General features: G+C 37.4%; 1 protein-coding gene across 1 annotated transcript in view; it reads left to right on the top strand.

Annotated features, from left to right (window-relative positions):
- Positions 1 to 12,078, top strand: part of mybl2b (v-myb avian myeloblastosis viral oncogene homolog-like 2b) — a 77,509-nt gene that overhangs the window by 53,310 nt on the left and 12,121 nt on the right. Inside the window, exons 12-13 of the mRNA XM_055184019.2 lie at positions 5,269 to 5,385; positions 5,468 to 5,605. Coding sequence (XP_055039994.2) covers positions 5,269 to 5,385; positions 5,468 to 5,605 — 255 coding nt within the window. The remainder of the gene's footprint in view (positions 1 to 5,268; positions 5,386 to 5,467; positions 5,606 to 12,078) is intronic.

Here is a 12,078-nt window from a genome sequence, read left to right as displayed (position 1 = left end):
TCTATATTAGGAAGTAAAACCTCATAAATAAACTTTCTTGATTTTCATTGACCTACAATGTCTCTTTGTGTTGAGCCAACATTCAGTACGAGTAAAAATACTGTAAAAGTAAAAGTACTTTTAAATTGGGTTACTTTAATACTTTTACTCAAGTTGTATTTAAATTGGTGACTTGTAACTTGTAGTGGAGTAATTTTTACAGTAAGGAATCTGTACTTTTACTCAAGTATGGCTTTCAGCTACTCTTTACACCTCTGATCACACATACGCGTTTTTGATAAATGATCGTAAGATCAAATGTACGCTGGTTTCTACGCAGCATTTTATAAATGAGGCCCCTGCTCTGGCAGTTAAGTTAGCCTTAAAGCAAAACACCACCGTTTTTTGCGGGCGCGTATACAATGTGTCACCTTTTTCAGCCCTTCTGAGTTTGCAGGTATGCTCATTGCATTTGTTGTCGGAGAGCATTTCACTAGGAACTTGATTTGGGGGGTTTGTTTGGTCTCTCTATAGTAGCAAAAAGAGTGCGAGTGTTGTTTATGTTGTTGTTTATAATGTTTGAAAAGAAGGTCTGTCTAGCTGTGCCTAGTTCTAAATTGAAAGCACGACGACTGTCCTTATAGATGCAATAATGTACTTCAAGTTTTGTTTTCCGCCACATGCTTTCGGCTTTTCTGCGTGTTCTTTTCGTGTTCTGTGCTGATGTTGTGTTTCTCCGGGGTGCTTTGCGTCTGCCGGTGGTCGTCCTGACCTTTGCTGGATTTGTGCCATCGGTGGCATCTTTGACTTTTATGTTAAAGTTTTTAAGGAGAACATCAACAGAGTCTGTCGATATGTTTGGCAACATTGATATAGCATTCATAAATACCTCATTGGTGTTCTCATTTATGAACCTGCTAGCTAGGTTTTACGTGCCTGTTGATTAGATATAATTGTTGAGCGCTCTTGCTTAGTTTATTCATGTGCATTATTTACAAGATCGTGCTGGCCCACAGAGACTAGTCAACTAAATGAATATAACATAACAAAGATGAATGCACATTTATTGATGGTTTCAAACAAATAATCAGTTCAGGGTTTCCACGCAGAAAATGTGTTAGTTAAGGTGGTAGCGTTGGGCGGGTGGGACAGAGGGTGTGGCAATCAAAGGGGCGTCATGATGAAAATTAAAATATTTTATTTAAAACACTCAAAGCTTAATTTTGAAGAAACTATGACTGAAATTAACACATACTAGATTTTTTTATTAATTAAATGTTTTTAACAGAAACCTCTAATGGGAATAGCTGCGTGATGAAGTGAAATTAATGGGTTAATAAACACAGACTAAAGCAGATGTTGTAGAACGTCTGGCGAACGATGATAGATGGCGCAAAAATGGTAAAAACTGATTATTTCCCACTGTTAATTACATTATCTTTAAAGGAGTGTAACTACTGTAGCCAGGGGCGGATCTACCGGGGTGGCACGGGGTGGCAGTTGCAACCCTAAATAAAAGCATTGCCACCCAATATGCCACCCCAGCGCTGGTATCCTAATATATATAATATATACCCGAGTAGGCCCTTTTAACCAGAAAGGCAATGTAGTTTTTCTCTGCGTGTGTTTAGGGGTGGGAGACACATATCTGACGATGATTGGTGTGTGTGTCTTAGAGGGGGTGGGACAACCACATAGCTGATTGTGATTGGCTTAATTTCCATCGTTAGCCAACCAGAGGCAGCAGAGTTCATATACAAGCACGAACAGTCAGTCAGAGCAGAAAGTTATTAAAAAACGACTAGGACAAATCTAGCGATCTTTTCTGGCGTGGTTGGAAACTTTTGGAAACTGCCGTGAAAGCATGCATCACCCCATCCAAGGCATTCACATGCAGCCCGGTTCTCGCGCTGCAGTCCATTCGTGATCCGAGTCGCACAAACCCGCGACAACAGAGCGATGGATAGTACAACGAGCTCAAAACAAAGGTAGCGGACGCAAGCACAAAGTATAAAAAGCACAAACGTTACTTTTCCATCGTTGAAGTGAAAGGCAAGAATGTTTATGAATGTGCAACTTATGCCCATGAAGAGAGAGTCTCTTCACGTCTGTAGCAAGTAATTCTGATCTAATAAAGCACCTCACATCATCACATGCTGGAAAAACATTAGTGGTTTCTCTTTAAGTGATTAAGTTGAGCATCACATCAGCAAATCAGATTACTGAATACGGTCATATTTTACAGATAAATGTTGCATCAGGATAAAAATACAAAAGTTAAACTGTTGATTGTTTAATATTGCCTGAGGTAGTTGGTTGGTAGTTAAAACAACTGAACTGCACGTTTGTGTAGGCAGTAAATATCTTGTAAGCAGTTCTTTCTAGAGTTAGCCGCCCGTCATGTCTTGTTAGCTAGTGCAGCAATCATAATATTCCATACGTGCATATATGAAATCACTCGTTATGATATAGTCTTCATTAAGGAGACAAAACTATTCAGTGTTGTGTATGTTTAGAAAGCTTGAAAGACAAAACTTAATGATACTATGAAAAGAAGGCTGATATCCATCCAAAAATATGTTGTGGGGAAATGAGTACAGATGAAGTCGTGAAAGAATGAAACATATGGATGGCAAATAGCAAAAAGAAGTGAAAAGACAGAAATCCATCATGAAGTAAATGAAAGGATTAAAGAAGAGGGTTATGAGAGAAAGAGATGTGTGCCTTTTAAATATGTTTTACATTAATATAAACTAGGCAAACCTATTTTATTTATATAACAGTCTTTATACCATTATGTTCAACCTTGCTCATCATGGTTACAGTCAGTGTTTTTAGATATTGGTAAGATGTGTGTATTAAGACAAAGGGTGCTACAGTAGAGATGCTAAAGGTAGCTGCTTGGGTACTTATAGGAACATTTGTTGTTGCCTGTTTTTATGTTATAAAAATTTGAGGTCCAGTGTATACACCGCATATAGTATATACAGTATATAATTTTTTGTATCCACGACAACCATGCAAGGATGCTTACTTCATTGCCACCCCTCGTAGTTCTCATGCCACCCCATAAATAATTTTCTAGATCCGCCCCTGACTGTAGCATGTGGATAATGCACATGAATAAAGTAAGCAAGAGCGCTCAACAATTATATCTAATCAACAGGCACGTGAAACCTAGCTAGCAGGTTGCTCAAACAACAAAATCACCAGCTTACTTACTTTAAATTTGCAAGAACTATAAACGAATACAATAACAGGCTTAAATAAACACAAAACATAAGTCCACTTACAGTTTTCACGGACACGTGTTTTATCAACTGCTATCCTCCAGACATGACGGACCACTTCTTTTTCATTTCGGCCGTGTGGCGCGCGTCCCCGTTCGCTGTGTGAAGCGTGTACGCGCTATTCTCCGAGATGCACTTGACGGCCTTTTTTGGACAATCTAGTTTAGGCGGTTGGGGTTTCAAGCTTAGATGGGCCGCCTGAACTGAAATGTGCAGTCCTATATTAATATGCATTGCATTCGTTTTGAAAATTTTGCCTACAGGTGCACAAATACTGGCTCATTTTTATTTCATAAAGACACTGTTGTGACACTGCCACACAAGACTCATGTTTTAACTGCTCAATATATATATATATTTTATGATTTTTATATATTTAAGTTTTAACTAGGTTTTACATGTAGTCTTAGCCATTTTATTCCATTTTATCTCTTACTTTTAATTTGTGTGCATGTCTTTTATTTTGATATAGTTTACCTGTCATGTGAGTGATCACATGACAGGAAACAGGAAGTAACCCTTTAAAAGGAAGTAGCATAGAGCACATGGGTAGCATATGCTAAGGCTAATCCACTGCTGGATTGAGGAGTTTCTTTCATTGTGGACTTACCCTTCCAGACATCTTTTGTGGATTACACTATCATTGGATTGTATATACACTGGAGAACACTTTGCACATTTGGACTTTTAACACACTTGAACTTTTAGATTTGTTTTAGGTTTGGTTTTCTTGTATTCCTTTATTTTAACAGTCTTAAGTTTTAATGTGTTGTTTTAAAGTAATAGTCTACTCATTTTCCATATTAAAATATGTTATTACCTTAACTAAGAATTGTTGATACATCCCTCTATCATCTGTGTGCGTGCACGTAAGCGCTGGAGCGCGCTGCGACGCTTCGATAGCATTTAGCATTTAGCATTTATCATTCAATGGTACCATTTAGAGATAAAGTTAGAAGTGACCAAACACATCAACGTTTTTCCTATTTAAGACGAGTAGTTATACGAGCAAGTTTGGTGGTACAAAATAAAACGTAGCGCTTTTCTAAGCTGATTTAAAAGAGGAACTATATTTTATGGCGTAATAGCACTTTTGGGAGTACTTTGACTCACCTGAAAAGTCTGGGAGAGGGAGGGTGTTACTGCGCCGAGTCGAAGTACTCCCAAAAGTGCTATTACGCCATAAAATATAGTTCCTCTTTTAAATCAGCTTAGAAAAGCGCTACGTTTTATTTTGTACCACCAAACTTGCTCGTATAACTACTCGTCTTAAATAGGAAAAACGTTGATGTGTTTGGTCACTTCTGACTTTGTCTCTGAATGGTGCCATTGAAGGAATGGGGCTAAGCTGGATGCTGTTGGGGCGTCGCGGCGCGCTCCGGCGCTTGCGTGCACACACACAGATGATAGAGGGATGTATCAACAATTCTTAGTTAAGGTAATAACATATTTTGATGTTGAAAATCAGTGGACTATTCCTTTAAGTTCATTGTGATATTGTAAATAACCTTATTTAATTTTATTTCACTTGTTTGTCATCCTTTTAACATTGTTTTAACCTCACACAGTAAATCTAACCCCTTTTAACTATTTGTAATCTCAGCTGATAGGGCTGATCGTTACACTGTATTGAACGAGTCTCCGTAAGTTTGCACTTAGCAAGCCTAAACAATGTTCTTAAATTTATTTTGGTTTAAAATTATATTTAATTGTAATGTAATGTAATATAGCTTTTCTTAAAGTAGGGATGGGAAGGTATGAAAATGTAATATCATGATTATAGTGACCATGGTTATCACGGTTATCAATATTATCATGGTTTTGTTAAAATGAGATGGAAATGTTCAAAAAGAACTGATACACACACTGAAAACATTGAAAAAAGTTTTATTTTTGAAAATCACAATTTAATATTTCATGTCCCTGAAATTATTTCTGTGATAAAAAATAAATAAATCTGTTTGCTTTTCCGTTCACTTTATTTGGTCTCTTGTGACAGCATCGACCTCCTATGAAGAAAGTGCGTAAATCTTTGGCACTCGATGTCATTGACTGCAGCAAGACTATTACTGCCCGCAAACAGCAATCTAAACCCACAATCAAAACAAATCATAAGGTAAAGAAAGCAGACAAATGACAGCATTCCATTGTCCTAATGTCCCTGCATACATAATAAACGTGGTTTTGTTTATTTATAGGTTAAAACAACACAGCCACTCCCTCTCGTGCTAAAGGAAGAGAATGTTTTGGATCAAGGATTTATTCTTGGACCAAATGAAAGTGGACTGCCCATCAAATCAGAGCCTCCAGCATTCAGATTGGTTTCTCCGTTGCCTGTAAGTGATGTTAAATACAAAGTACAATTTACTGAAGGAGAATTAAACCCATGACATTGGCGTTGCTTAATCAGAGTTTTTCCTGGCTTAAATTGAGGTGTAGGTGGTGCCATCCTGATGGCTCAACAAGTTTCCTAATAATTAAATGATTAACTCTTTCGCCGCCAATGACGAGTATTTCCGGCTTTCCGCAATACCGGAATTATCCCCCAGGTGGCGCCCTTCCGCAACTTTTTAAACCCGGAAGTATTGCCCTATGGCAAGCGGCTGCATGTCCGTGTCTGTTTTAACCCTTGTGCATCAATTAAAAAAAGTTACACATAGGTTCACAGGGGACAAAAATGTCCATGTCCAAAAAGTGTCATAAAAATATTATAGATTAATATTTTTTTCCACTTTCACTGATGCCATTTTTTTAAAGGGGGGGGGGGGTTTAATGGTATTTCAAGCATTCTGACTTATTAACACAGTTATAGAGTTGTTTCCTCATGCTAAACGTAGGCAAAGTGTCAAAAATGCAGTTGGGCGTGTTTCAGAGTATTTCTGTGCCGAATGCACTTCGCCAGGGTTCGTACAAGTTTCGGCAAATTTTTTTCGATTACGGTTCTAACTGACGTTTCAGGGGTTTTCGATACGTATCACTTCTTTATATGGGCTTTCGCCGGAAAACTTCCCCCGGAAAACCCCGCCCAGCCGTCAGTCAGCTGGAGACGCTAGAGCTTGCTAACAGCTTATCACGCCACTCAGCCTTGTTTAATTTCAAAAGTCAACAATGGCACAACAAGAAGTGTGTTTTTGGATGTAAGGAGAAGACATCCAGCCTTATGGAAACAATGGATATAGTTTATTATCCGGATTAGCAGCGGAGTTTTGCGTGTGTGTTTGATGCGGTGGATTTTCAGAACCGGGTCATGACGAGTTACACGTGGTAAGTAAGACTTCTGTCTTATGTTGGAAATAGGCACGTGTATATTATATAAATGACACGAACATGTAGTGAATCATAAGTTAAAACAGTGTTGTATAGTGTTGCATGACTCGTACTCGCTCCTCCCGTGTTATAACTCCTCCTTCTTCATTTTTTCGTACGTTATCGGAAAGATTCGGTAAAGCTAATCTTTATCAGATTTAAAAAAAAAAGTTACCTCTCAGATCCATAAAGGACAAAAATGTCCATGTCGAAAAAGTGTCATAAAAATATTATAGATTAATATTTTTTTCCACTTTCACTGATGCCATTTTTTTAACAAGCTTCAGCTCTAATCACAATGACCAAACATTCGTTAATTCTCAGAATTTTAACCCTTCAAATGCTGGTTTGTTTACACAATGCCACTCATGTTTTTTATGAAAAAAACGGCACCTCCTTTGCAGCGGTTGTAGTCTTGTGATTTCCAGTACAATATTTTTTTTCCATTCAAACTGTTCACACACGCTCACACACACACACACACACACACGCACATTCTGGTTTCCATGTTTTGTGGGAACATTTCATAGACGTAATGCATTTTATACCAATTCAATTCAATTTTATTTATATAGCGCTTTTCACAATTGGTAATTGTTTCAAAGCAGCTTTACATTAATAGAAGCAGTGGAAAGCACAGAAAAATGACAGATAGCACAACATAATACACGATAGCACAAGCAGCTACATTTGCTGCGGCTATGAATCAACGTTATAAGCGTGTGTATTGCTAATGTAACGTAAAGGGGAAGGTGCTAAGTTAAGCCTAAAATGGCTGCCTCCCCGGGTTGAAAAACCCCCTAGGAGAAAAAAAACCCCAGGCTTAGCCTAGTAGTCCTAGTAGGGAAAAACCCTTGGGAGATATATTTATATATACATTGAAACAATTAAGGAGATTAGGCGGAGGTTAAGAGTGTTCTGCTGGTGGTCGTTGGTCATGCATCAGCTGGGCATCACGTTGAAGGTCTGCCGGTGGGTCAGAGGTGTGCCGACTTTCACATTTACCGGAACTGGGTCTGTTTGTCTCATTGTCCTCGGTCGAGGACGAGACATGAAGAAAGAAAAACAAAACCCAATTAGCGTAGGGGCCATTCATATGTATACACATATACATATACACACATACATACACACACACACACACATATACATATATACATATATACACACACACACACGTATTGAAGATACAACGTCACCCCAGTGACAGACTCTGCACAGTTTGGTTTAGGGAGAATGAGAAAATTGCACGGGACGGCGAATGTTTTGGAGATGGATGCAGTGACACCCTTTTAAGAACCGAAGTACCGCCCCCGACTAGTGGGGTTAATACCACAAATCTATACCCACTGAGCTTTATTGAAATCCGGACGAGCAAGGGAGTAAAGGGGATACAAACTGTACCATACAGACTGTATATTCCATTCCCCTTACCTACCCCATTCCTTAACCCCAACCATCACAGAAATCCTTCTACTACTTCACATTTTCAAGAAACATCATTCTGTTTGATTTATAAGCTTGTTTTCTCATGGGGACCTCAAAATGTCCCCACAAGGTCACAAAAATACTGGTATTCCTATCTTTGTGGGGACAATTGGTCACCACAACGTGATAATTACCAGGTACACACACACACACACATAAAATTTTTAGTACACACATACAAACCACACTCTGACATCCATACCAACACACCCACACAATTATAGCTTCATAATATATCTAATTGGCTCTATAATATGCATATAAGCAGAAAACAACAATAAAGCGATAATTTGCTTTATATGCCAAACCTAAAAAAAATGGCACCATCTGGTAAAAATAGTAAAAATTTACATTTTGAAGCCTTGCCAACAGAATGAAAGCCTGTTAACAAAGATTGCATCATTTTATAGTTGAATGGCACCGGGATTAAAAATTGCAGTTTTAATGCGTTTCAATGGGGACATTTTTGTCCAAAAGGTCTTGAGAGGAAGTATTTTGTGTACCTAGTAGAAAATAGATTTTTTAAAGGAAATGAAGGTGAAATATTAAAATTCCAATAAAAATGCACACCTGTGGCAAATTTTATGCAGTTCGCATATTAACGCAGGCAAAGTTATCAAAAAAACAAAACTGAAAAAGACAAAAATATCCTCAAGGATGCACAAGGGTTAAAGATCGCTCTGAATGGGATCTCTATGAAAAGTCCGTCACAAAAATGGAATTATCTCTGCTTTTTGTTCAAAATGGGGTGTTTTTGCTGAAACCTACCCATATTCAAAAGAACTACTGAAGGTAGGATGAAACTGTTTTTTGTTTGAAAGCAGAGGTTCTGTTCTTTCATTTGGTGTATTGTATGTTTATATATTTAAAGAAGAATATTTTCTGGAAGGCATTAAACTTTGGTGAGAATCATGAAAAACGCTGGCGCTGGCTGGCAACTTTAAAAAAAAAAACTGGTGGCGAAAGCGGTTTCCTCTTCCGCCATTGAAGTCAATGGCAGCCCATAGAACCGTACATAGGAAAGTTATGAAATTTGGCACACATGGTAGAGGACAGTCTTAGAAGTTACTATAGCAACATTGGTGTGTCTAACTCAAACCCTCTAGCGCTACCAACAGTCCAAAAATCCACTTATGTTCATGCTCATAACTTCTGACCCGTGAGTCCTAGACACTAAATTCTTGTTTCCTCTGAATACTTGGCTCATGGTGATTCAAGTCACAGTGATTCTGTCATGAAAATCTTTCCGCCATTTTGAATTTTCCGTAAAACCTACTTTTTCGAACTCCTCCTAGAGCGTTTGTCCGATTTGCATGTCCTTTGTATGTAGCATCTAGAGACACCCCAGACAAAAAGTTATCAAAAGCTTTTTGATAGACCAATGCGTTCTCGTATACAATGACAACATATATGGTCAGGATATGTAAAGAAATTGTTTAAAATCTTTATAGCCCTTGATTCATTTGCCACACTGACATGAGACTTCACTCAATTGATTCCTTGGCTCGTGCTGAGTCCGACTGTACCAAATATGTCAGAGTCAAACCTACTTCCTGTCGGCCATTTTGAATTATATTGAACACCTACTTTTTCGAACTCCTCCTAGAACTCTACACAAAAAGTTATCAAAAGCTTTTCGGTAGACCTATCCGTTGTCGTATAACATATCAAAGAATGTGACGGTGAGCACGCCAAAATCTGTTTGAACCTGTATTTTCGCAAAACTTTTGCGTATAAATATGAGACTTGGTATATGTCATAACAGTGATGACCTGAGGGTGCATGCACCATTTCGTCACACTGCCCCCTACTGGTCATGAGTTATAAAAAATGTCTATTTTTGCCAATAACTACTGCAAACTTGAATGTAAAATTATGAGACCGGTCTTGTTAGATTTCGTGAGGCATGCCGATTCAAACGATACCAAATGTTTTTTGGTCTGCCATTTTGAATTTTTCCTTTAAGTTCAAGTATTTCAGAAACGCAATTGCGTATTGTTATGAAGCACCATCTATTGTTTGGGCACAGCGCCACCTAGTGGTCTCAAGATACAAAAAATTGCTTTTTTTTTTTCATAAAACTAATGCAAACTTGGATCTTAAATCATGACCGTCATCACGTATGAATCATTTTTTGTCATGGTTGTCTTCACCCTTGCCTATTAAGTCCCGACATGCATCTACAACGCAAATGACACGTTAATATTATTACACCCGTAATATTATGCGTTTCACCCGCGGGTACCCCAACCTTGTTGTTTCGTCTGAAAACAGATGACCGTCTGCCTCAAGTTTTTATTACCAATGTCCTTCTCTTCCCACAGGAATAATGTAAGTTTCCTTCTAAACAGATTCACTTGTTAATGTCTTGCAGTCCCATATAAGTAGTATTCAGTATTTAGCCTTTTGTTTTTGGACAAATATCTTATCATTTAATGTGAAACTTTGTGAGTGTTTATAGCCTATATTCTGAATAACTAATGGCCTGATAAGTTGATTATATGAGTACAGTGATTACAAATGAATGTCCAAAAAACTCGTAATATGTTATATCGAAAGTTTAATCATGTCTTTTCTCGCAGCCCTGCGCTGCGTCCGTGTATACGCGCCGGTAAACCGCATACGCGTGATGACCTTGCACCTTAAATTACCTTAAATTTATGGTCATACAGATCAAAGTAAAACAACATTCGAAACAGTAAATGGTGTATTTTTGGTAACACTTTACAAAAAGGTTCATTAGTTAACATTAGTTAGCTACATTAGTTAACATGAACTAACATTTATTAATTTTTGTTAATGTTAATTTCAACAATTACTAATACTTTATTAAAATCTTGTTAACATTAGTTAATGGACTCTGAACTAACATGAACAAACAATTAAAGCTTACATTTTTATTAACTAACATTAACAAAGATGAATAAATACTGTAAAACATGTATTGCTCATGGTTTGTTCAAGTTAGTTAATACATTAACTAATGTTAACTAATGAACCTTATTGTAAAGTGTTACCGTATTTTTTATATGTGTATTTAAAATCATAAATAAAAGCAGCAGAAAGCACATGTTTTTAAAGTGTAACATATTTTGTGTAGGCTTATTTTATTATTATTTCTCAAAACCCCTGCTTACATGTTGCTTACATTATCCTCAGCCTATCCTAAGCTGACCTGTTTTCTACTAACATCCCCTAAATATACTAATTTAATGAGAAATAATACACATAACAAGCAAAATAAACAACACACAGATTACATAGGAACTAGGGCTGCACGATTCATGCTAAAATGTGAATCATGATTTTTCTCCATGGGAATTGAGATCCCGATTCTCTCTTTTTTGTACAAAAACATTTATTATGCCATAACTTTAAAAAAAATGCTACAGGACTTTCAGTTAAAATAACGTGCCTTAAAAGTCTCTCTTCCTTATTTTAGACCCCTTAAAATTCAGAGTTATTTAAAATTTGTTAGCTGTTAAATAGCACCTGTGCTTTTTGTACTATTTAACATCAAACTGGCCAACCTTAAAACTTTAAAAACAGTAAACCTTTTAAAGACTAAACAATCAACATTTTGAGGCATCAGAGAGAAACGCAGACATGTTATAATGTTCCCCTCGTGCTAAAAACCCTTTCTAATGGCGGTGACACAGAGGCCGTTTCTCATCTGAAGGCTGCAGCCTCTGGAGGTCGCATTTCTAAGCTGCACATCATAATTTCAGAATATTAACAATTAACGTTATAAAGATGACTAATATTTTAAGTTAAATATAAATTGTTGTAGTATGTTTATGATTTGCGAATGTAATCCTCCGTTAGGCTTAGTGACGTATGCAGCCTGCAGATGCGACTTCCGGAGGCTGCAGCCTTCCGATTTAGAAACGTCCAGAGGTAACAATTTCCTTGCCTTCTTTCGGAACCAATGTTGTTGAATTGTCGCTTTTTCCGTCACCACCAGGATTTTCCACAATGGCGCTCGTCTATTAAAAGTTGCCACTCCAAATCCATC

The sequence above is a fragment of the Misgurnus anguillicaudatus genome, chromosome 14, assembly GCF_027580225.2.
Source record: "Misgurnus anguillicaudatus chromosome 14, ASM2758022v2, whole genome shotgun sequence".
Taxonomy (NCBI): Eukaryota; Metazoa; Chordata; class Actinopteri; order Cypriniformes; family Cobitidae; genus Misgurnus; species Misgurnus anguillicaudatus.
This window is presented reverse-complemented; position numbering and strand designations above follow the sequence as displayed.